Genomic DNA, 22,509 nt, shown 5'->3' with positions numbered 1-22,509 from the left:
ATGCCTTGCCAGTTGACACTCGAATTATCTGAGATCTACTTGCCTTTCGGAAAGCCTGCAAAACCTTTCTCTTCCGACAGGCTTTCGATGGGTGAAAAACTCGGGGCTATATTTGTTTTTATTGTTGTTTTTATTGTTGTTTTTATTGTTGTTATTGTTATTTTAAAGCGAATTGTATTGTTTTAATCTATTTCTGTAAACCGCTCCGAGCCAAACTGGGAGTAGTGGTATACAAGCCAAATAAATAAATAAATAAAGATAATGCTTCTGGAATATGGCCATATAGCCTGGAAAACTCACAGCAACCCAATTTGGCAACAGCAATTCTGTTAGCAATAATGTGCAATGCTTACTGTGGACTCTGCAGAAAAGACTTCAACTGTACTTCATAAAAAGTACACCCTGATTTATGATCAGTAAATGTTTGATTTTATATAACTATATACCTAAGGTCATGTAAAAATCACTCGTAAGTGAAAAACATTTAAGAAGACCTGGTTGAAAAAAACCCAAATTCCTCATGTCTGGGCTCTAAATGCTCCTTCAGACCAATATGGCCAGGTTGGGAACACTGGGATCAGAAACTGGGACCAACACTATCTTTCTAGATCTCCTATCTTCAAGTTGCTTTGGTAGAGAACTAGAAAAATGTTTAAAGCAGCTTCAGCCTCCTAATCAAAAGAGGAACGTCCCTATTATCAATACTTCTAGACAGAAATCCGCTCCCACAATAACACCAATATATAACAGATAGGCATAGGATATCTAGTAATATCAGTAAAGGGTTGTCTGCGAGAACCATGCCCTGCCAACCCTGAAAGCAACGTACCACAGCTTTATCCCAGATGATGGACATCCTTTCCTCAGTTCCATTGGTTCCTTCAGGGATCAAAGTAAAGTTGTCCTTTCCAACAGCTTTCTGGGCAGTGTTGAAGGTGCAATGGCCACTGCCAGTAACCTGGAGATCTCCACTTAAAGCAGAAAACAAAAGGTGTGCAATGAATACAAGTACCGTATATACTCGAGTATAAGCCGACCCGAATATAAGCCGAGGCACCTAATTTTACCACAAAAAACTGGGAAAACACTGACTCCAGTTTAAGCCGAGGGTGGTAAATTTCAGAAACAAAAATAGATACCAATAAAATTACATTAATCGAGGCATCGGTAGGTTAAATGTTTTTGAATATTTACATAAAGCTCAAATTTAAGATAAGACTGTCCAACTCTGATCATTATTCTCATCTTCTTCAATGTAAATGTGCTTATGTATCCTTTTAATAATAATAGAGTAAAATAACACATGTAATAATAATAATAATAATAATAAATACAGGAAAATAATACATGTAATAATAAATACAGGAAAATAATAAATGCAATAATAATAATAATAATAAGATCAGAGTGAAATAATAAATGTATTAATATAATAATAAAAATAGAGTAAAATAAATGTAATAGTAGCAACAATAATAGAGAAAAATAATAAATGTAATAATACCAATAATAATAGAGAAAAATCATAAATGTACCATATATTCTCGAGTATAAGCTGACCCAAATATAAGCCAACCAGGACCCTCACCCGAATATAAGCCAAGAGGGGCTTTTTCAGTCTTAAAAAAAGGGCTGAAAAACTAGGCTTATACTCGAGTATATACAGGAAATGACAAATTGTTCTCACGGGGCGCCCTTGATAAGATTCTCCAGCTACTCTGCAACCAGAACTAGTAGCTTTCTTCTACAAGGGGTGATTTCACTTAAGTATTTATTTTAACTCATTCACGTTTTGTTCTAGCTCAAGAGTATGTTGTTTAAAGCGGAGGAAATGAAACTTGCACAAGGCCCCCAATTTCAATTAAAAGAGCAGGGTGGTCAGAACAGCTCCTACACGACTTTATATTGAATTTTTAAAGAAATGCTGACACCTGCAACTAGATTTTGTTTCTTTTCATCCTCCCTATGGGATCGTAACCACGCTCTCACAGGAAGGCTTAAATAAGCGGAGATCTTTGGTAGAAAAAGGTCAGATATTTTTATTATTTGCTTTCGTTCCTTCCAAGATTCCAGACTCACAAGAATCTGGCTGAGCCGCAGATCCTGACTAATTGGCTGCACTCACTCAAACACTTCCCAGGGACACACTTCCAATGAGGAATGCAGAGGAATTTGAGAGCAGAATACATTGATCCTCCTACTCACCAAGACAGGAGGGAGTTGAGGAAGTCCGGAGTGGTCGGGTCAGGGCTCAGTGGTGGAGAGGTGACAAAAGCAGCGGCTTTGGCCCAGTTTTTACTCCAGTAGTGAGATCCGTCGGTGCCCAAGCTTGCTGTGATGGGTTCCCCATAAACCACAGTGCCTACAAATTGGAATGACATTTACTGTATTTACTTATATCTAACACTCTTTTTTTTTTTTTTACTAAATCACCCTGCTAAAATTAGGGTGCGCATTAAATTTGCATAATACGGTAATCTTAGTGCTGAGCTAAATCAAAAGGTGAAGCTGCTTCAGGAGCACCTGGAGCTCTTATTTGAGGGATGTCCTCTGTAATTAAATTGCCATAGCTCAATGCTATATAATGCTGGGATTTGTAGTTTGATGAGGCATCAGCACTCTTTGGCAGAAATGGTTAACAAGGCAGTTAAAGTGGATTCATTCTGCAGCATAGACGCACCCCAAGGTTTTCTTTACCATCACTGGAAGCTTTGCTGTTCGAATGCAATTGCTTTTAAAGAAGGAATTCTAAGCAGGCAGCAACTGTAAAGGGCATATTACAAAGCGTGCACCTTTTGTTGCTGCACATTTTTTTGGTTTCAGGGTTTTTAATATTGAGATACGCATTAGATTCAATGGTACACTAGACTTGAGTCAGTAAAAAACATAACAACAACAACACATTTTATTGGGTTGTTGTATGTCTTTCGGGCTGTGTGGCCATGTTCCAGAAGCATTCTCTCCTGACGTTTCACCCACATCTATGGCAGGCATCCTCAGAGGTTTATCCATACCTCACAACCTCTGAGGATGCCTGCCATAGATGTGGGCGAAACGTCAGGAGAGAATGCTTCTGGAACATGGCCACACAGCCCGAAAGACATACAACAACCCTGTGATCCCGGCCATGAAAGCCTTCGACAACACATTAACACATTTTATTGATTAGCCCATCGGCCGTATCAAAACATTTAACACATAGACATACAACATACAACCAGAAATTAAAATAAACAGTTATTCAGAAATAACTTGAATAACAACAATGTTAAACCCAAGTTTCTGCAACTAAGTTAAGCCTGGAGGGTTGGAAGCATTCCATTATGTGGGTGTTTTGAGTAAAAGAGTTTAGGTGCAGCAGGATAGGAAAATGAGACTTGAGTCAATATGGGTACTCCATGTCATCGCATTTCTGATTTCTATGAATGTTTGTGAAAGCCAAGCAGTCACGAAAGCTGACCGAAAGAGAATCAACTCATCTGAAATTATGGAGATGGGTTTTGCAAATACATGGACTACCAAAAAGACCAAAAAAATGTTCCATGAGTAAATACAGTTAAAAAGACTACACTAGAAGCCAAATTGACCAAACCGAGGCTATCATACTCTGGATAGATCTTCAGAAGATGATGGTTCCTTGGAAAAGACAATAATGGTAAGTAAAACTGAAGGTGGTAGAAAAAGAGGAAGATTCTGCAAGTCCCAAGCTGGTCACTTGGATATCACTCATTCATAGTATCATATAAGTCAACACTGATGTGATGGCAGTCAACAAAGCCTTCTGATAGCCCTTCAAACTGAGGACTCTTTTCTGGCCAAGTAACACATTTGACCAGTGTGTTCTGATCCTTTGCGCTGGGTGAATTTCAAAATTTTCAATAAATTTGATGGGGTTTTTTTCATGCATGAAACTACATAACGGCTCAGAACCATAAAAGAACAGAACAATTGGGGAAAAATAGTATCCTATCACTTCCAACATATTAACTAGGGCATCCCTACTGGTTAGGTTTGAATCAGATATAAAATAGCCGATCCCTTTTTTGCCTTTTCCGTCTTCTGAACAATAAAATTATTTGCAAGGCAAGTGAGGGAAACATGGGGACTTTGGCTTGTTTGTTCACAGGAATGGACAAAGTGAGGTCTTCCAGATATCATTGTACAGTAGATGTTAGCTCACTTATCCAACATTATGGATTATCCAATGCATTTTTGTAGTCAATGTTTTCAATATATCGTGATATTTTAGTGCTAAATTCGTAAATACAGTAACATAACATTACTGCGTATTGAACTACTTTTTCTGTCAAATTTGTTGTACAATATGATGTTTTGGTGCTTAATTTGTAAAATCATAACCTAATTTGATGTTTAATAGGCTTTTCCTTAATCCCTCCTTATTATCCAACATATTCGCTTATCCAACGTTCTGCCGGCCCGTTTATGTTGGATAAATTGCAAGGAGAAGATGGGGTGATGGCGACAGGGGACAGGGAAAAGGCAGAACTACTTAATGCCTTCTTTGCCTCGGTCTTCTCACAAAAAGAAAGCCATCTTCAACCTCAGCAACATGGAATGGACGAAGGATTGGGGGAAATCCAACCCCAAATAGGGAAACAAGTTGTCCAGGAACACCTGGCCACTCTAAATGAATTCAAGTCCCCAGGGCCAGATCAGCTACATCCAAGAGTACTGAAGGAACTAGTGGAAGTTATTTCAGAACCACTGGCAATTATCTTCGAGAGTTCTTGGAGAACGGGAGAACGGGAGAAGTCCCAGCAGATTGGAGGAGGGCGAATGTGGTCCTTATCTTCAAGAAGGGAAAAAAGAACGACCCAAACAATTACTGTCCGGTCAGCCTCACATCAATACCAGGCAAAATTCTGGAAAAGATCATTAAGGAAGTGGTCTGCGAACACTTAGAAACAAATGAGGTCATTGCTAATAGTCAACACGGATTTACCAAAAACAAGTCATGCCAGACTAATCTGATCTCTTTTTTCGATAGAGTTACGAGTTGGGTCGATACAGGGAATGCCGTGGATGTAGCGTACCTGGATTTCAGTAAGGCCTTCGACAAAGTCCCCCACGACCTTCTGGCAAACAAACTAGTAAAATGTGGGCTAGACAAAACTACGGTTAGGTGGATCTGTAATTGGCTAAGCGAACGAACCCAAAGGGTGCTCACCAATGCGTTGTCTTCATCATGGAAAGAAGTGACAAGTGGAGTGCCGCAGGGCTCCGTCCTGGGCCCGGTTCTGTTCAACATCTTTATTAACGACTTAGACGAAGGGTTAGAAGGCACGATCATCAAGTTTGCAGACGACACAAAACTGGGAGGGATAGCTAACACTCCAGAAGACAGGAGCAGAATTCAAAACCATCTTGACAGACTAGAGAGATGGGCCAAAACTAACAAAATGAAGTTCAACAGGGACAAATGCAAGATACTTCGCTTCGGTAGAAAAAATGGAAATCAAAGATACAGAATGGGGGACGCCTGGCTTGACAGCAGTGTGTGCGAAAAAGACCTTGGAGTCCTCGTGGACAACAAGTTAAACATGAGCCTACAATGTGATGCGGCTGCTAAAAAAGCCAATGGGATTCTGGCCTGCATCAATAGGGGAATAGCGTCTAGATCCAGGGAAGTCCTGCTCCCCCTCTATTCTGCCTTGGTCAGACCACACCTGGAATACTGTGTCCAGTTCTGGGCACCACAGTTGAAGGGAGATGTTGACAAGCTGGAAAGCGTCCAGAGGAGGGCGACTAAAATGATTAAGGGTCTGGAGAACAAGCCCTATGAGGAGCGGCTTAAAGAGCTGGGCATGTTTAGCCTGCAGAAGAGAAGGCTGAGAGGAGACATGATAGCCATGTACAAATACGTGAAGGGAAGTCATAGGGAGGAGGGAGCAAGCTTGTTTTCTGCTGCCCTGCAGACTAGGACACGGAACAATGGCTTCAAACTACAGAAAAGGAGATTCCACCTGAACATCAGGAAGAACTTCCTCACTGTGAGAGCTGTTCCGACAGTGGAACTCTCTCCCCGGGGCCGTGGTGGAGGCTCCTTCTTTGGAGGCTTTTAAGCAGAGGCTGGATGGCCATCTGTCGGGGGTGCTTTGAATGCGATTTCCTGCTTATTTGCAGTGGGTTGGACTGGATGGCCCATGTGGTCTCTTCCAACTCTACTATTCTATGATTCTATGATTCTATGATTCTAAATGAGACTCTACTGTATTACAATTCCCAGCATTCTCTGTCACTGGCTACATTGACTAGGACTGATAGAGTTGCAGTCAAATGTCTGGAAAGAGTGCTTTGCCTGCCCCTGATATAACAGAAAAACATGGTTTCTGGTTACATTTCAAACATGATCATGATTGAAATGGCCGGGCTGTGGCGCAGCTGGCTAGTAATCAGCTGCTATAAATCACTACTGACCGAGAGGTCATGAGTTCGAAGCCCGGGTCAGGTTAAGCCTCCGACCATTAATAGCCCCGGCTTGCTGTTGACCTATGCAGCCCGGAAAGACAGTTGCATCTGTCAATTAGGGAAATTTAGGGACGCTTTATGCGGGAGGCTAATTTACAACACCATAAAACTGCCAGCAAAACACGAGGAAAGGAATGAGGAAGTACAGCCACTACTGGACGGTAAGGCAACAGCTCCCCCTGTGGCCGGAATCGTGAAGCTGGAAAAATGTTAAAAACGCCTCTGAGTCTGTCTAATGTATGTTGTTTGTCTGTTGGCATTGAATGTTTGCCATATATGTGTTCATTGTAATCCGCCCTGAGTCCCCTTCGGGGTGAGAAGGGCGGAATCTAAATACTGTAAATAAATACATTTCCCCCTTCGCTTAGAATAACAGATTTGTATATAAGCAATGCGACTGAAAGGTGATCCATTCAAAGAAATGCAGCCTTTGCTGTTAATGCACACTTAAGTAATATAACTACTCAAGAGAAATGAAGAAAACAGAACTAATATGCACCCTGCCCAAAAATGTATTGCTCTGCCTATTTATAAAAGGCAAATTTGGCTTCTTTGTGGTGTGTGTTTCAGGATGGAGGCATTTGCTAGTTGCTTAGTAACTCTCCAATGTTTTCCTGCACTTTGAAACTGGGAGCAAAACGGGCAGAACTGCAAAAGGTGCAAAGCCAGGAAGTGAAACAGGAAGCATGACGTTTTTAAAGAACCGGGCTATGAAAACGCTGGAGACAAAAATGAGCGTAATGGATCCAGTGTTTGGTTTGTGGCAATTTGTGGTGTGAGAGGGAACAACATGAACAATCTGAACAATTTATTGACTGATTTGATGTCCTCTCACTTTTGCCCACTTCATCACTATGGAAAAAAAAATGGAAAAAATAACAATATAAGCCAACTGATCTCTTCAGAACAAAAGAGGTGTCAATGTGAAATAAAAAATAGAAACACTCTCCTGAATTTGAACTAAATATGATCCAAAACTTAAGCGAATCATAGTTTAGGTGAACAATTCTACTGCAAGTGCATCTACAATGTAGACTTAATGCAGTCTGACACCACTTGAACATCCATGCTACAAATCCTGGGAAGTTGCAATTTGGCAGAAAAGGATCTTGTAAAAAATGCTACTCCCACAATCCCAAAACCTTTTAGAAAGTGTGTCCTGCCAAGTTGGGAATGCTCAGCATTGCAATGGTGATGATACTCCACTTGGAGACGGAAACGTGATCTCATTAGTTTGGGCTTCTTTAGACTGCATCCTGCCCAATGCAAATTCTCTATGCTGAGAGGAAGAAAGAGATCATCAGCTTAAAACGCCCACACTCAAAAAATACTTGAAATAGATTCAAACGAGGGTTTAAGCAATATAAAGAAAGAGGAAATGAGAGCTGTTGAGGCCATTTGCCCAGCAGTCCTCTTAAGGCTAGTTTAGAGAAGGAAACGAATCCTATCCCAGGGTTGTGGTATGTTTTCTGGGCTGTATGGCCATGTTCCAGAAGTATTCTCTCCTGACGTTTCGCCCACATCTATGGCAGGCATCCTCAGAGGTTGTGAGGATCTAAGGAAAACATACAACAACCCTGTGATCCCGGCCATGAAAGTCTTCGACAACACATTGAATCCTATTCCATAAGTAGAAATCTGGTAGAAATGTCTTAGGCCATCCCAGTACCTACAACTCATATAAATCATGGTCAATTTTCCTCAAACCACTCTAGTTGCTGTTCTCTAGTTGCATAGTCTATCTTCATGTCAACTTTATCTTCAAAGTGCATCTTCTAAGCGCCATGGTATTTTGTGTGCCATGGTGTGATGAACTCCTTTTTCAGCAAGATTCGCCTCTTATCTTCTGAGTCACCTTTACAGCAGCAAGACCTGTTAATTCTTCCAGGCTTTTAAAATAATGCTTTCTGTATTTCAACTTGCTGCTTACAGTAGCAACTCCCATTAATTGTGGTGATTTTGTGCATTACTGATATTGGCTGGGCGGTGGCACAGGCTGGTTAACAGCCAGCTGCAACAAATCACTCTGACCAAGAGGTCATGAGTTCGAGGCCGAGCCCCCAGATGGCGTAGTAGACTAAGTGACTTGAAGGTTGGATTGCTGACCTGAAAGCTGCCAGGTTCGAATCCCATCTGGGGAGAGTGCGGTTGAGCTCCCTCTATCAGCTCCAGCTCCATGCGGGGACATGAGAGAAGCCTCCCACAAGGATGGTAAAAACATCAAAAAAAATCCAGGCGTCCCCTGGGCAACGTCCTTGCAGACGGCCAATTCTCTCACTCCAAAAGCGACTCAAGTTGCTCCTGACACGAAAAAAAAAAGTTCGAGGCCAGCCCGTGCCTGCGTCTGTCTCTGTTCTATGTTATGGCATTGAATGTTTGCCTTATATGTGTGCAATGTGATCTGCCCTGAGTCCCCTTCGGGGTGAGAAGGGCGGAATATAAACGCTTTAAATAAACAAATAAATAAATAATTCCCCTGTTTGCTGTGTTCCATAGAAAATAGGAAAAGGTTAAGGGAGAGGCAGTGGGTGGAGTCATGCCAATTCCACACCAATGGAGAGAAGTAAAAACACTGGGATGTCTGTGGTGGAGGAAAAACAGAAAATCTAGGATGAAATTGTCCTCATATGAAAGACTTCACCTGGGTGGTGGGCAGAATGGTGTTTGTGGAGGACACTGGCAGGGCTCTTGTGCATGTTTACGGCACTCATTATAACCTGCAATGTCATTGGAGGGAGAGTCATTGGTATCTCCTGAGTAGTGGGAGCTATAGCTATTTGTGGAAGTGGGAGCCTGTCTGTGTAAGTGGACACCCCAGGCACACACACACATACATACATATTTTCACTTTTATTATGTGTATAGATTATTCCAAAATATGATTGTGTTATGTTATTCCAAATATTCCAGAAATATTATTTCTTTGCCACTGCTAGTGTGATCTATGAAAAACAAGCTTGTTTCTGAACGGTTTTAAAGCTGCAGAGACAAACAGAACAGAGGGGGACGATTCTGGTGGGAAAATAAACGAGAGCCGAGAAAGAAAGGGAAGATGTGATGAATGCTTGGCTGCCCTTTATTATTGGCAAACAAGTGTTACCATGGCTACGGTGCCTTTGTAGGAGGACAAAACAAAAACAAAAAAGGAGGAGAAAGAGGAAACTCGGTTTTAGGAAGCCAAAGCCCCAATGAGCGAACCGGGGCGGTGGAACAAATCCCCTGCAAACGATCAATTGCTCCTTAAGTGAAAATCCAGATCTGAGAGAGAATGCAAACATATCCAAGAGGCAGCTGTGTGACACTGGCAAGAAAACAAGAACAAGGATTTTTCCACCCAGCTTCTATTCATAGGACTTACCCTTTTTCCTGGCCTGGGCAATCACTTCCGCTGCACTTTTGCTCATCACTTTGGTGACATACAAGGGGCAATTGGTTTGGTTGGCAATGGTGATCGCTCGGTTCACAGCTTCAGCTTCAACCTAATATGGATGGTACAGATCTGTATAAGTTGTGGGAATCTCACTGCCAACATCTTTTGCATTTCCCTTTTGGAAAACCAAGTTCTAGCTTTAGGCAATCGCAACCTCTCGACCCTCTCACTATTTAATTGTTAATGTATACATTGGCTAACCTGTATTCTAGTGTATGTTGATTTGCCAGTTTGACTGTACCTCTTTGGTGTGAGAGGGACTATAGACATGTGATTGCACTGAGCATGTTCAGACTCAGGACTCCATTTTGTATTTACTTTTGAATCAGACCTCAATGGAGGTGGATGTTGCTGTTTAGACTTCAATATAGAAGTATGCTTATGGACTTCAATGAGTACAAGTATACTTAAAGACTATGGACTATTGATTAAGAATGATATCCTGTGTACTCAACACAGAGAAGCTATATCCTATCTGTAACTAAACTTCAATAAGAAATGTGCCTGTATGGTGAATTAATACAAGATGTGCATGAGTAATCAAGATACATTATCTTTAGTAATTGTGTGATTAGTATGTGTTGTGTCATGTTATTGTCAGCTGCCTTAAGTCCTTATGGGAGGAAGATAAGATAGAAATAAAGACAATAATAATAACAATAACAACAACGTTTAGTGTAGGTATGTCTTCGATTAACATATTTTAGACTTAGTTTTGTTAGATGTAGTAGTTTTAGGCTTGATCTACACTGCCACATAATCCAGATTATCAAAGCAGATAATCCTCTTTATATGCTTTGAACTGGATTATATGATCTACACTGTCATATAATCCAGTTCAAAACAGATAATCTGGATTTTATATAGCAGTGTAGAAGGGGGTGTAATCTTATATATCATATATACTCGAGTATAAGCCGACCTGAATATAAGCCGAGGCACCTAATTTTATCACAAAACTGGGAAAACCTTTTGACTCGAGTATAAGACGAGGGTGGGAAATTCAGCAGCTACTGGCAAATTTCAAAAATAAAAATAAACATAGATACTAATAAAATTACATTATTTGAGGCATCAATATGTTAAATGTTTTTGAATGTTTACATAAAATTGTAATTTATGATGATAATAATAATAATAATAATAATGACTTTAATAAGATAAGACTAAGTCTGATTACCTATATACTTGAGTATAAGCTGACCCAAACATAAACCAGCCAGGATCCTCACTCGAGTATAAGACAAGGGGAGCTTTTTCAGCCCTAAAAAAGAGCTGAAAAACTAGGCTTATACTTGAGTATATACAGTACAGTAGTGTCTCACTTTTCCAACACTCGCTTATCCAACATTCTGGATTATCCAACGCATTTTTGGAGTCAATGTTTTCAATATATCGTGATATTTTGGTGCTAAATTCATAAATACAGTAATTACTAAATAGCATTACTGCGTATAGAACTACATTCTCTGCCAAATTTGTTGTCTAACATGATGTTTCGGTGCTTCATTTGTAAAATCATAACCTAATTTGATGTTTAATAGGCTTTTCCTTAATGCCTCCTTATTATCCAACATATTTGCTTATCCAACATTCTGCCAGCCCGTTTATGTTGGATAAGTGAGACTCTACAGTATTATCAAAATCAGGTTTTTTTTTCTCGTGTCTGAACAAAAAATGACAAAAAAAAAAGAAAAATGAAGTTCTAAATGGAATTATCTGCAGCAAGCAAGCAATACATGCAAAAGTCCTCTATAAGTCAATAGGCAGTTTTTGAGTCTGCACTGCTGGTATTTTGAAAGAGGAAGAGAAACATTTCTCTAGCAGCACCATAACTAATTCTATAACATTCCTCATCATTTGCTTCCCTACAACTAGAAAAGCCACTCAGACAACTGCAAACGCCTACCCATTCCCCAAAACAATTCCAAAAACCACATTAAATGTTGCTGCGGCCTTTTCCACGTGGGAAGGCAGGGAGGCAGGGCTATAAAATGCTGCCTTTGAAGGCTCCTGGCAACTCTGCACAGAAGTCTCTGCCTGGTTGGACTTAGTCACAGCTTCCAAGTTGGCAGAAGTATGTTAACCAATTTGGTACCAGGGCTCCTCCATGTCTTTATCTATCTACTACTGCCCAATTCCACATTCATTTCCTAGATCAGACTATAAAACCAGGGCTGGAAATTATGACGTTATCCAGATGTCGCTTCACTGCAACTGTCTGAATCCCACACCAATGGCTATCAAGGCTTGGGATGCTGACAGCTGTAGCCCAATAGTATCTGGAGCACGGCAGAATTCCCACCCCTGCAGTCCTTACATTACACTATGTAACGAAATTTGAAAAATGTTCTGTTCTTTGTTTAGAAGTGTTATTTCGTTTTTAATGTGCAGTCCTTACTTTGAATGTCGTTCTTATATTCCAGAAACTTTGTTTTTGTGGCTGTTACAAACTATGTTGAATTGGTTGAGACTCAATGAGATATTCACGAAAAAAACTATAGCAAAATGTACTGCAGGATGTCCCACAAAAACAAGGTTTTTGCAGTTTCATACACTTTTCCCATGTTTTTATGATAGAACCAATTAGGAAACGACATTCATAACCCAGGAACAAAAATCGTATTACACGCTGTTATTTCTTGCAAGCTTAGGCTACACATCCATACTTTTCCTTGGTGATTGATTCTTCCTTCTAGTCTATATACATGCTTTTGTTTTCCTTTCACTTCCTTGTTCAGTTTGCTGTGCAGCCACATTGACTTTTTCAGATGTTTTCTATTTTTCTTCTTCCATGGGATTTTTTGCAACTCTTACCCCTTGCTGGTTCTCTTTTTCCCTTTAGCATCTCTAGGCTTTCATGAAAGCTGGTTCCATTAAAACCAGCTTTCATGAAGTCCACTGCAAGCTTCATCATACAGAGTGCAACCTTCTGCAACAGCTGCTAGAACCGTGAAATGCAAGTCAAGTGAAAAACTAAACAAAATTTCTGAAAATACTCACTTCTTCAGGCCGACTCAGAACATGTCCTTCGGGGCCGGTGATTCCCAATTCCAAGATCCTTTGCTGCTCCTAAAGAGAAAAGGAACAGAGTTGACGCTATCTTACTCTCAAATGTCAGATAGTCATTCAAGACGTTCATTGTCTCTATCTACCTAACCAACATAATATATATATCCAAGTGCTAATAAGCCAGTGTCTTACATGAGGGTGTCTGAAAACTTAGGGTTTTTTTTTTCATTTTGCAATCCAATTTAATTTCATTATAGAAGATTTTGTTTGTTTCTCACCAGAACCAACTGGATCAAAGTGGAACGGTTAATCAGAAATTAGATACATCCCAGGAATGCATTGTGTACCAGGATTAACAAAGACATTGTTTTATGCCAAAATCTACTCTTCTTGCCCACACGGAAACTCTTGATTTTATCAGTCAAGATTAGGAAAGGAGAAAAACTGCCTTTTGTTTTTGCTAGACCGAACAATGCTTTGGGGTTCATAAATCCTAGTTGATTCACACCAAATGGCCCATGGATCCCACCTATATTTCCTTTTTATCCTGTCCCAAAACTGAAAACGTCTTCAACCAGCCAAATCGACCTGGAGAGGTTGGTGCAGCAGAGCCGCTCTAGCTTCACTGCCATTTTCTGTTACCGTGACCTCGATGTTAGCAAGCCATAGTCCAAAGTTACTTCAAGTCACTGATACCTTATAGGTATAGAACTTATAAGAATCACAATACTGGGGAATTTTACCAACCAATCCCCTTTGACCATTTACTTAGTACAGAAACCAGGCTTGGCTCGGATTGGGGCTACTAATTTCTCTGCCGATGCTCAACCTTTCTCCCTGTTCCTCCTGGGCTTTAGTGGGGACTTTTGTTTTTGTTTTCAGATTTTATTTTATTTTTATTTTTTAATTATTTTTATGCCAACCTAGCAGTTCGAAAACATGCAAATGTGAATAGATCAATAGGTACCACTCCGGTGGAAAAGTAACGGCACTCCATGCACTCATGCCGGCCACATGACCTTGTAGGTGTCTATGGACAACGCAGGCTCTTCGGCTTAGAAATGGAGATGAGCACCAACCCACAGAGTCGGACACGACTCGACTTAACGTCAGGGGAAACCTTTACCTTTACCTATGTATTTATTTTGTGGAGACTTCTCTTTATGGTCTTGCTGGCTCATGTTTATCACTGATGACTGAACTTAGTGAAATATACTATTTAACTGATGAGTCTCCACAATAATTGTAATTGGTTTTACATGCTTTTAATGCTTAGTATTTATATCTTATTTCTTGACGTTATTATGCTTTGTGTGATTTTTGACTTGTACCTTTATGTCAAATGTACTTTGATTTGTTTTGAATTATATATATACAGTGTATTTGCAATGTGGCACTGAAGTGGCCAAACCGTAAGCTGCTCTGAGTGCCCTTCATGATGAGAAGAGCAGGATAGAAATATAGTATGTTAATAAATAAAATAAATAAGCCTGAGTGCATTCATTGACTCTTAATTTTGCTTTGGCTACTGCAAACTTCTCTGGTTCAATACTGCCCAAAGATGTGACGCTACAACCCCGCTGACTACTACAGATGACAGGGATCATAGCCCAACTTGTCCAGAGGATCACACAATGAAGAAAGGTCTTCTCACTGTCAACGTTTAGAACCAAGTTCCTTGGTAAAAAAAACATGTTACTCTCATGCAGCTATATGGACAAATAAGCATTAGCATTGTGAATACCTCAGCAATGATATCACCATTCTCGGCGTGGACTTGAGCAATAGCACCAATGTCGCGAATCACGCTCAAGACCTCATAGATCTGAAGAGGAAAAAGGCAAAAACCATATCACTCTCCCAGAACCACACTTTCGGTTTGTTTAATCTCCTTTTAAAGAAATCACCCTCCCATTAAAAATCCAAATCTGTCTTAGATTGAAACAATGCAGTTTTATTAGAACTCGATCAAGGAATGTCTAGAAATTAGCACCAAAAAGATTGGCACGAAGCAAGAAAGTTATGGCAGGCCTGCAGGATGCGTATGGCTTTTTTGAGGCCACCAAAGTGCTGGGACAAAAAAAAATCTCCAATTAAAAAAATGACACTTTAAGTGGCACTGCCAGGTGATTTCCTCATGTTTCAGGACTCGCTGATATTGTGCACATCAAGTCATTTTTAACTTATGGCAACCTTAAGGTGACTCTATCATCGGGTTTGGGACTTCATCGTAAGTTCATTTTAGTTCAATGCAAGGGAAAAGTTTCTTTTTGATCCGTGCAGGTCTATGGAGGGGCTGTGAGTATAGTGGAAATAATTTGGGGGGCATTTTAAAGTAACGGAAAGTGGAATAAGGGTGGAGGCACCATTTCGTCTTGGCAGCAAAATGAGTTCTGCTAGCTTTAGAATTTAACCAAAAGTAATATTTTACCTGGGAATCTGTTAGCTGAAAGCGATCCTTGAAGGCCATGTATACCAAGAAAGAATTCACACCTACCAGACAGAGATAAAGAGAGAACAATTCAACATATATACAAATTCCATCTATTTGTGAAAAACTGCCCAGGTACTGAATCACATCTAATCTCGATATCAGCCCACCCTATCATACCTACAAGACCTACCAAGTACAGGATGCTACAGAAAGAGGCAGGCCAACCAAAGAAAGCATGGGCACACAATCCACCAGTAATTTCTCAACTGCAAACACCATATTACAAACTTGCTGCCTTTAGATGGATCTGATCTTCCAATTCAGATATATTAACGATACATGTAGGAACATCAAGAACAATTCCACCATTAAAGACAGAGTGAAGCAACCACTACAAGTAACAAATTCTGGGATGTGGCAGTGAAAAATTCTAGTTATTCCCCATCAATGCTTTGCTCCCCCACCTGTTGATGCTTGATATAATTACATCATTGGAAGTGACCAGCAAATATGCAAATATTGGCAGTTGAGGACATCAAGAGAAAAGTATTGAGGTTGTATCTACACCGCATAATTAGAGCAGTCTGACACCGTATCAATTGTCATCCTATGAGAATTTCTGACTTTTTTAGTTTTTAATCTATCAGACATGTGTGGTTCCATAACAAACTACAAATTCCACAATTCCACAGGATGCAGCTATGGTGTCGAACTGCCACAATTTCTGCAGTGTGGATGGTTTTCCAAGTGATGTCACAGCAGGTGATGTGGCAAGGCCTTGGAAACTCAATGAATGAGTTTGTTAAGGAATTGCTTAGACGAAGGGATAAATAAATAAGAATATAATGACCAAAACGTTTAATGCATGCCCCCACTCCCACCCCTCACAGCAACCATGGGGTTGCCAAGTGTCACTTCCCACAGTATGGCGCAGGGGATTTCTTTTTCCTCCTTGCTTTTCTTTAAAGCACACACACAAAATGGACAACTGATCAAGCATCGAAGGACTGCCAGGCTTACCATGATCCTTGACCAATGCTTCCATTTCCTCCTGAACTCCTTTGTGCCATTCGGTGATGTCCAAATGCAAAGAGTAGTCGCAACAGGATTTGCTGTCTGCCCATTCTCGCCACTGGTCAAATGCCGAAAGTAAACTGGTGCCCGGCTCGGGAATGACATGGTCAACTGCAGATATACAAATAAAAAGGCACGTTGCAGGTAAGTCATTCTTTTCTATTGAGAATCATGGTACATATAGTCCATACTTTCCAACACTGTCCAAACAAAAAAATATCATATTTGGATCATGGGTGGATCTAGAACCAATTATTCTCATAGACCTATTAGGCCATAGTCCACATTGACACTGAAATCTGGTGGAAAACTGCCACCGAATTTCAGCAGAAAGCCACAAAACACCATTTTAGTCCCCTGTTGGGTGAGAAGGGCGGGATATAAATATTGTAATAAATAAATTTTAGGAGGTATTAAGGGGTCTGGAGAACAAGCCCTATGAGGAGCAGCTTAAAGAACTTGGCATGTTTAGTCTGCAGAAGAGAAGGCTGAGAGGAGACATGATAGCCATGTACAAATACGTGACAAGTCATAGGGAGGAGGGAGCAAGCTTGTTTGCTGCTGCCCTGCAGACTAGGACGCGGAACAATGGCTTCAAACTACAGAAAAGGAGATTCCACCTGAACATCAGGAAGAACTTCCTCACTGTGAGGGCTGTTCGACAGTGGAACTCTCTCCCCGGACTGTGGTGGAGGCTCCTTCTTTGGAGGCTTTTAAGCAGAGGCTGGATGGCCATCTGTTGGGGGTGCTTTGAATGCGATTTCCTGCTTCTTGGCAGGGGGTTGGACTGGATGGCCCATGAGCTCTCTTCCAACTCTACTATTCTATGATTCTAAGATATTGCCACCAAAATTTCAAGTTTACGCTACAACTCATGAATGTGGTTTTGGGACACAAAAATAGCCTTTAGTCTCACACAGTCATCCTTAATTTAAGCTCAGGAAAGCCAGAAAACAAATATCCACATTTCTACAAAATTACTCATTGGGTTGAAAATGATTCATTGCCCCATTTCAAAAAAGCAGAGCCCACATTTGAAACAAAAGCACATTCTTTGCATTGCTCATAGAAAATAAGTGCAGATGGCTTTCTCCAAATTCCTAGCCTCACACCAGAAGGAGTTATGAGGATCAGAAAGAAGTGAACAGAAGCTATCTTCAGAATAAAACCACATCGCCCATGAAAGCAATGCCTTCATATCTTGCAATTCCCTTTTCGTATTTCTGACAATTCAAAACGGAAGTAAACTGGCACTGGCATCACTTATTCATTACAGGCTATTGATGACAAATAACATCATGTGAAAATAGCTTAAGTCCAACACTACTGAATGGCAACCCAACCAGAACCCATCAAGTTTCTCATATCTATCAAAGTGTCTCCAGTTATACCACCTTGGTACCTCTCCAATTGTATAACTCCATTGCACATATCCCTAGAATTTGTAGTCTTGCAAGGTACTGAAGAATTTGCTGGTTGGGACAGATATCTCCAATGACCTCCATAAGTCCTGCAGAAGGTATCTTTTTGACATGATGTTGGAGATGAATGAACACATCCTCATTCATCTCTAATGTTATGAAAATGAATGGAGAAAGGTTTGCATTGCTTCCAAGATGGGCTGAGGTGTGAGGTTGGAACAGAACCCAAGGTCCACCATGACCAAAAAAGAGTGTTATGATGGTATCAGGTCCAACATAATTTACTCCAAGGACACCATGCACTGTGTCTCCCATTCCCTTCGTATTATGGGCCTCATTTAGAGAAGAAAAACTGGCAAGGAAACATTAGCACTATTAATATAGTAGGGAACTGTTAGAGATTAGGCATTATCACTATTTCTTACAGAAAGCAAATAATACACCAACACAAATGGCCAAGTTGAAAGGAACCTTTCATAAAATGCCAACTGCCCCTAAAGGAAGAATGTGACATCTAAGAAAAAAAACTTGACCAAGAATGTTAGGGAAAGAACAGCAGGTACATTACTCAGGCATATCTGAGGCACGCTTAGGAAAGGATTGGCTTTTATTGGATTTTATTACAAACACAGACATTTTGCTTCTGGAGAGATTCATTAGTACTGGTGCTCTAGCTCAGGGGTCCCCAAACTAAGGCCCGGGGGCCGGATGCGGCCCTCCGAGGTCATTTACCTGGCCCCCGTCCTCAGGTTTATAATATAATATATTGTATATACATATAATATTGATAATAATATTATAATGTAATACAATATAACACTAATAATAATACCATATAATAATATTAATTATATATTCTATATTACATATAATATTACTAATATTACAGTATAATGGTATAGTTCAATATAGTAATATATAATGCTAATATTGTGCTATGCTAATAATATAATATATTGTATGTACATAGAATTTGTAAGCCACTCTGAGTCAGCCTTTGAGGTGAGAAGGGTGTGATACAAATGTAGTAAATAAATGCAGTTAACAAATAAATAAGTAAATAAATACATTTTAGACTTGGGCTCACCCGAAGTCTGAAATGACTTGAAGGCACACAACAACAACAACAACCCTAATTAACTTGACTATCTCATTGGCCAGAAGCAGGACCACACTTCCCATTGAAATCCTGATAAATGTATGTTGGTTAAAATTGTTTTTATTTTTAAATATTGTATTGTTCTTTCATTGTTGTTGTTGTTGTTGTTTTTTTTGCACTACAAATAAGACATATGCAGTGTGCATTGGAATTTGTTTGTATTTTTTTCAAATGATAATCCGTCCCCTCAACAGTCTGAAGGATTGTGGACCGGCCCTCGGCTTAAAAAGTTTGAGGACCCCTGCTCTAGCTACATCTGGAGAGTAATTTTTCAAATTGTATGCCATTCTCTTTACAATCCTGCTGATATGCAACATTGTCCTTTCTCTCTTTCTCTGCCTGAAATATTCCAGCTTCTGCTTTACATATCCACCTTTTCCTGACATTCATTAATAGACTATAGCAAACACCCATACTCCCTATATATATACACACAGAGAGAAACAGGAAGGGAGGGGCAAGCAGATTTGGCTAATCATTAAAACATGCAGGAAATTTGTTTCATTGATTCGTAACAGAACTGCTTAATGCTGTTAAGTATAAGTCTTAATTATAATCCTTGCTTTTCCTTCACGCACAGAAAAAGGCTGGGTCAAAGCGCCAACCACATGACAAAAATCTGCAAGTTGGAATTAATTTATAAATATGAAAATTATTTCTTTGAGAGGTTCATTGAATTATTAGTGGATATAATCTACGCTCCATCTCACCAAATAACTTTTTTTTTTTTTTTGCGTTTCTTAAATATCTAAATTTTTGCTTTGCAGACAAGGTTCGGTCTCAAAAGCATCAGCCCTGCCAGGATCTGATAAAATGAGTCCCGATATGAATTTCCTCTTAAAAACCATTTCATTTAAAAAAAAATAACTGAAGTCAGTAGCGAGAGCTAGCTGCCTGGTTTCCACCCTAAACATGAATCGGGAGCTGCAAAAGATGGGTCTACAAAATTAAACTAGGAGATGGACATACATGCAAACATTTACATGGGTAGAACTGGGGCATTTGCATGGGAGAAACTTGGGGCAAGAAACATGCAATAATATAATTGTATCTCTGAACTATATTATAAAGACTGCCATCATCTCCCTTAAACCCAGGCCATGAATGCCTATGGCAAATAGCCATCTATTACAGTGGTTCCCAACCTGTGGCCCATGGACCACCAGTGGTCCCCAAGAACTAAAATATGGTCCGTGGCCTCACAGTTACTTAAACCGTAGCAACGGCAGCAGCTAGTCTCGTGAGGTAACACAGATGTCAAGAAGGGAGAGGATGACTACCCACGAAAGGCGAGACAGGCCTCCTGACTGTTGCTTGTCCTCCTCCCTCCCCCGTACGGAGCTATTCCATGTGGCGTGTAGAAGCGGGGGTGCCTTCATATCTTCGTTTTCAGGCCTGTTCCTGGGGTTATCTGGAGTGCTGATTCAGAAAATTGCATTGGATAGACCGCATCAGCTCTAGATTATTAAATATGGTTTTCTGTAGGTGAGCAGAAGGTGACTACTGGATTGCATGCTCTGTATCAGAAACTAGAGCTGATGTGGTCTATCCAATGCAATTTTCTGAATCAGCACCCCAAATAACCAAACCGAATCCAAAGTTGTCCAAAATTTATTCGTAACCCTTTTGGTACTAATGTTGGAGAGTAGTCCCTGGTCAAAAAAAAAAAAGGTTGGGAACCACTGATCTATTAGGTACCACTAGGTCCTATAATGGCAATGACCCATAGAAAGAAAAAAAGGCAACCAATGGAAATTCCGTGCTTCATACCAATTTCCTAACCCTTCCAAATGGCATGAAGCCTTTGAAACTAAAATTATGCCAATTGCTTGGAAGCATGTCCCTTATGGTGATACAATAACATTCCATACAGTAATAATGGCAGATATAGAAAAGGTCTGTTTAATTAACCAGTCTGGACTGTGGAACTCCCTACCCAAAGAAATTGGATTGATCCCATTTCTTTTAAGCTTCCATCAGGCAGCCAAAACAGTGCTATTCCACATGGAATCCAATATTTGAAATTGCGGTTTTAACTGTTTCAAAACGGGAGTAATTTAAGATTTTTTTCAGGAGTTTTTAAAAGAGCCTTTGAATGTGTTCTTATCCCCGCATTGCTTTAATTGGTTTTTATTTGTGAGTCACCTCAGGAGCTTGAAGTAACACAGAAATACTTTAAGTAAAAAGTAATAAATAGATGAATCCAAGGAAACAATGATGCTGTATGGTGTGTTTTTTTCTGTCTGGATGTTCCAGTGCAACCATCTCCTTTTCACAAAGGGATTGGATGAGATTCAAGTGAAAAGGCGGTGTGAATGGAAACAGATGAGGTCTTCCTCCTTGGACCCAGCTATTTACGAGCCACTGGTATTTTGTTCCCTTAACCAGTTCCAAAATACAAAAACGGGAGATTAAACCTGGATCCCAAAGCATTAAAAACAGAAGGGGACCACGAATCCTAAAACCAGAATAATGAAACAATACTTCTGATCATTAATCACTTCTTCCGGTTGCCAAAATGATATTCCAAAAATCACAAAAGGAAAGAGAACATGGATTCAGTAACACTCCAACATCATTTCCATATGCTTTTACTAATGTTTTATACCTTAGGAGAAAGACAGGAAGGAGGAAGAGAAGGAAAGAAGGAAGGAATTGAGGGACGAAGCAACATTTTTTCAATTAATTCAGACACTGCTGTCTAATAAAAAAGCACTTTAAATAGATCATCTCAAAGCCAGAGGAAATGCTTTGAAGGCAGAGCTGGCGATTGAAGCCGGAGCTCAAGAGAAAACAGCTTGGTTGTAAATACATGTACAGGAGCAGAGAGGGTTGGCTTTTGTCTGCAAGAGCTGCTCAATGGGAGAGAAGCCCAATTCAACAACCATTTTGTTGGGTCTGGAAGGAAAAGTGAACCCTTAGCAACCGCAAGATGCACTCAATGACCACTAGAAGTGGGGAAAAACACACACACAAAATATTGGGAAAAACCATTTCAGGTTCCTAGGCAGTCAGGTTTTTGTTTTGAGGAAACAGAGCAAGCTTTCACTATGTTGTCGAACGCTTTCATGGCCGGGATCACAGGGTTGTTGTATGTTTTCCAGGCTGTATGGCCATATTCCAGAAGTATTCTCTCCTGACGTTTCGCCCACATCTATGGCAGGCATCCTCAGAGGTTGTGTTACATTATCCATGCAAAGCTCCCTAGCAACACCACTTTATTCCTGAATTTATTTATTTAAATACTTATATCCCAGCCTTGGTTCCAGAATTTCAGGGTGGTTTACAATAAAATCAACTTAAAACAATAATTATAAAAGTTTTTCAAAGGTTATGTTTCCCCATTTAAAGAAAAGTAATTTTAAAGCAGTTAAAATGACCATAAACCAATGGTCATACGGAAGGACCATTGCTTGCAACACTTCGTGCAAAAGGGTTTGAAGACAAATTTCTGCATTTCTAGTTTGCTTGTTTTTTATCGTGTCAGAAG

The 22,509-nt window shown here is 40.1% G+C and overlaps 1 protein-coding gene across 4 annotated transcripts in view; it reads right to left on the bottom strand.

The window, feature by feature from the left end:
• dpysl2 (dihydropyrimidinase like 2) overlaps positions 1 to 22,509 on the bottom strand; it is a 66,611-nt gene that overhangs the window by 10,575 nt on the left and 33,527 nt on the right. For all 4 annotated transcript variants that reach the window (XM_016997205.2, XM_003227055.4, XM_016997206.2 and 1 more), the window contains exons 4-10: positions 16,386 to 16,550; positions 15,363 to 15,424; positions 14,676 to 14,756; positions 12,923 to 12,991; positions 9,848 to 9,968; positions 2,206 to 2,362; positions 830 to 971 (exon numbers count right to left, since the gene is read on the bottom strand). In XM_016997205.2, coding sequence (XP_016852694.1) covers positions 830 to 971; positions 2,206 to 2,362; positions 9,848 to 9,968; positions 12,923 to 12,991; positions 14,676 to 14,756; positions 15,363 to 15,424; positions 16,386 to 16,550 — 797 coding nt within the window. The remainder of the gene's footprint in view (positions 1 to 829; positions 972 to 2,205; positions 2,363 to 9,847; positions 9,969 to 12,922; positions 12,992 to 14,675; positions 14,757 to 15,362; positions 15,425 to 16,385; positions 16,551 to 22,509) is intronic.

Source organism: Anolis carolinensis, unplaced genomic scaffold (genome assembly GCF_035594765.1).
Source record: "Anolis carolinensis isolate JA03-04 unplaced genomic scaffold, rAnoCar3.1.pri scaffold_8, whole genome shotgun sequence".
NCBI classification, from domain to species: domain Eukaryota; kingdom Metazoa; phylum Chordata; class Lepidosauria; order Squamata; family Dactyloidae; genus Anolis; species Anolis carolinensis.
Note: the sequence above shows the minus strand (reverse complement) of the source record. Positions and strands in the feature narration are given on the sequence as shown.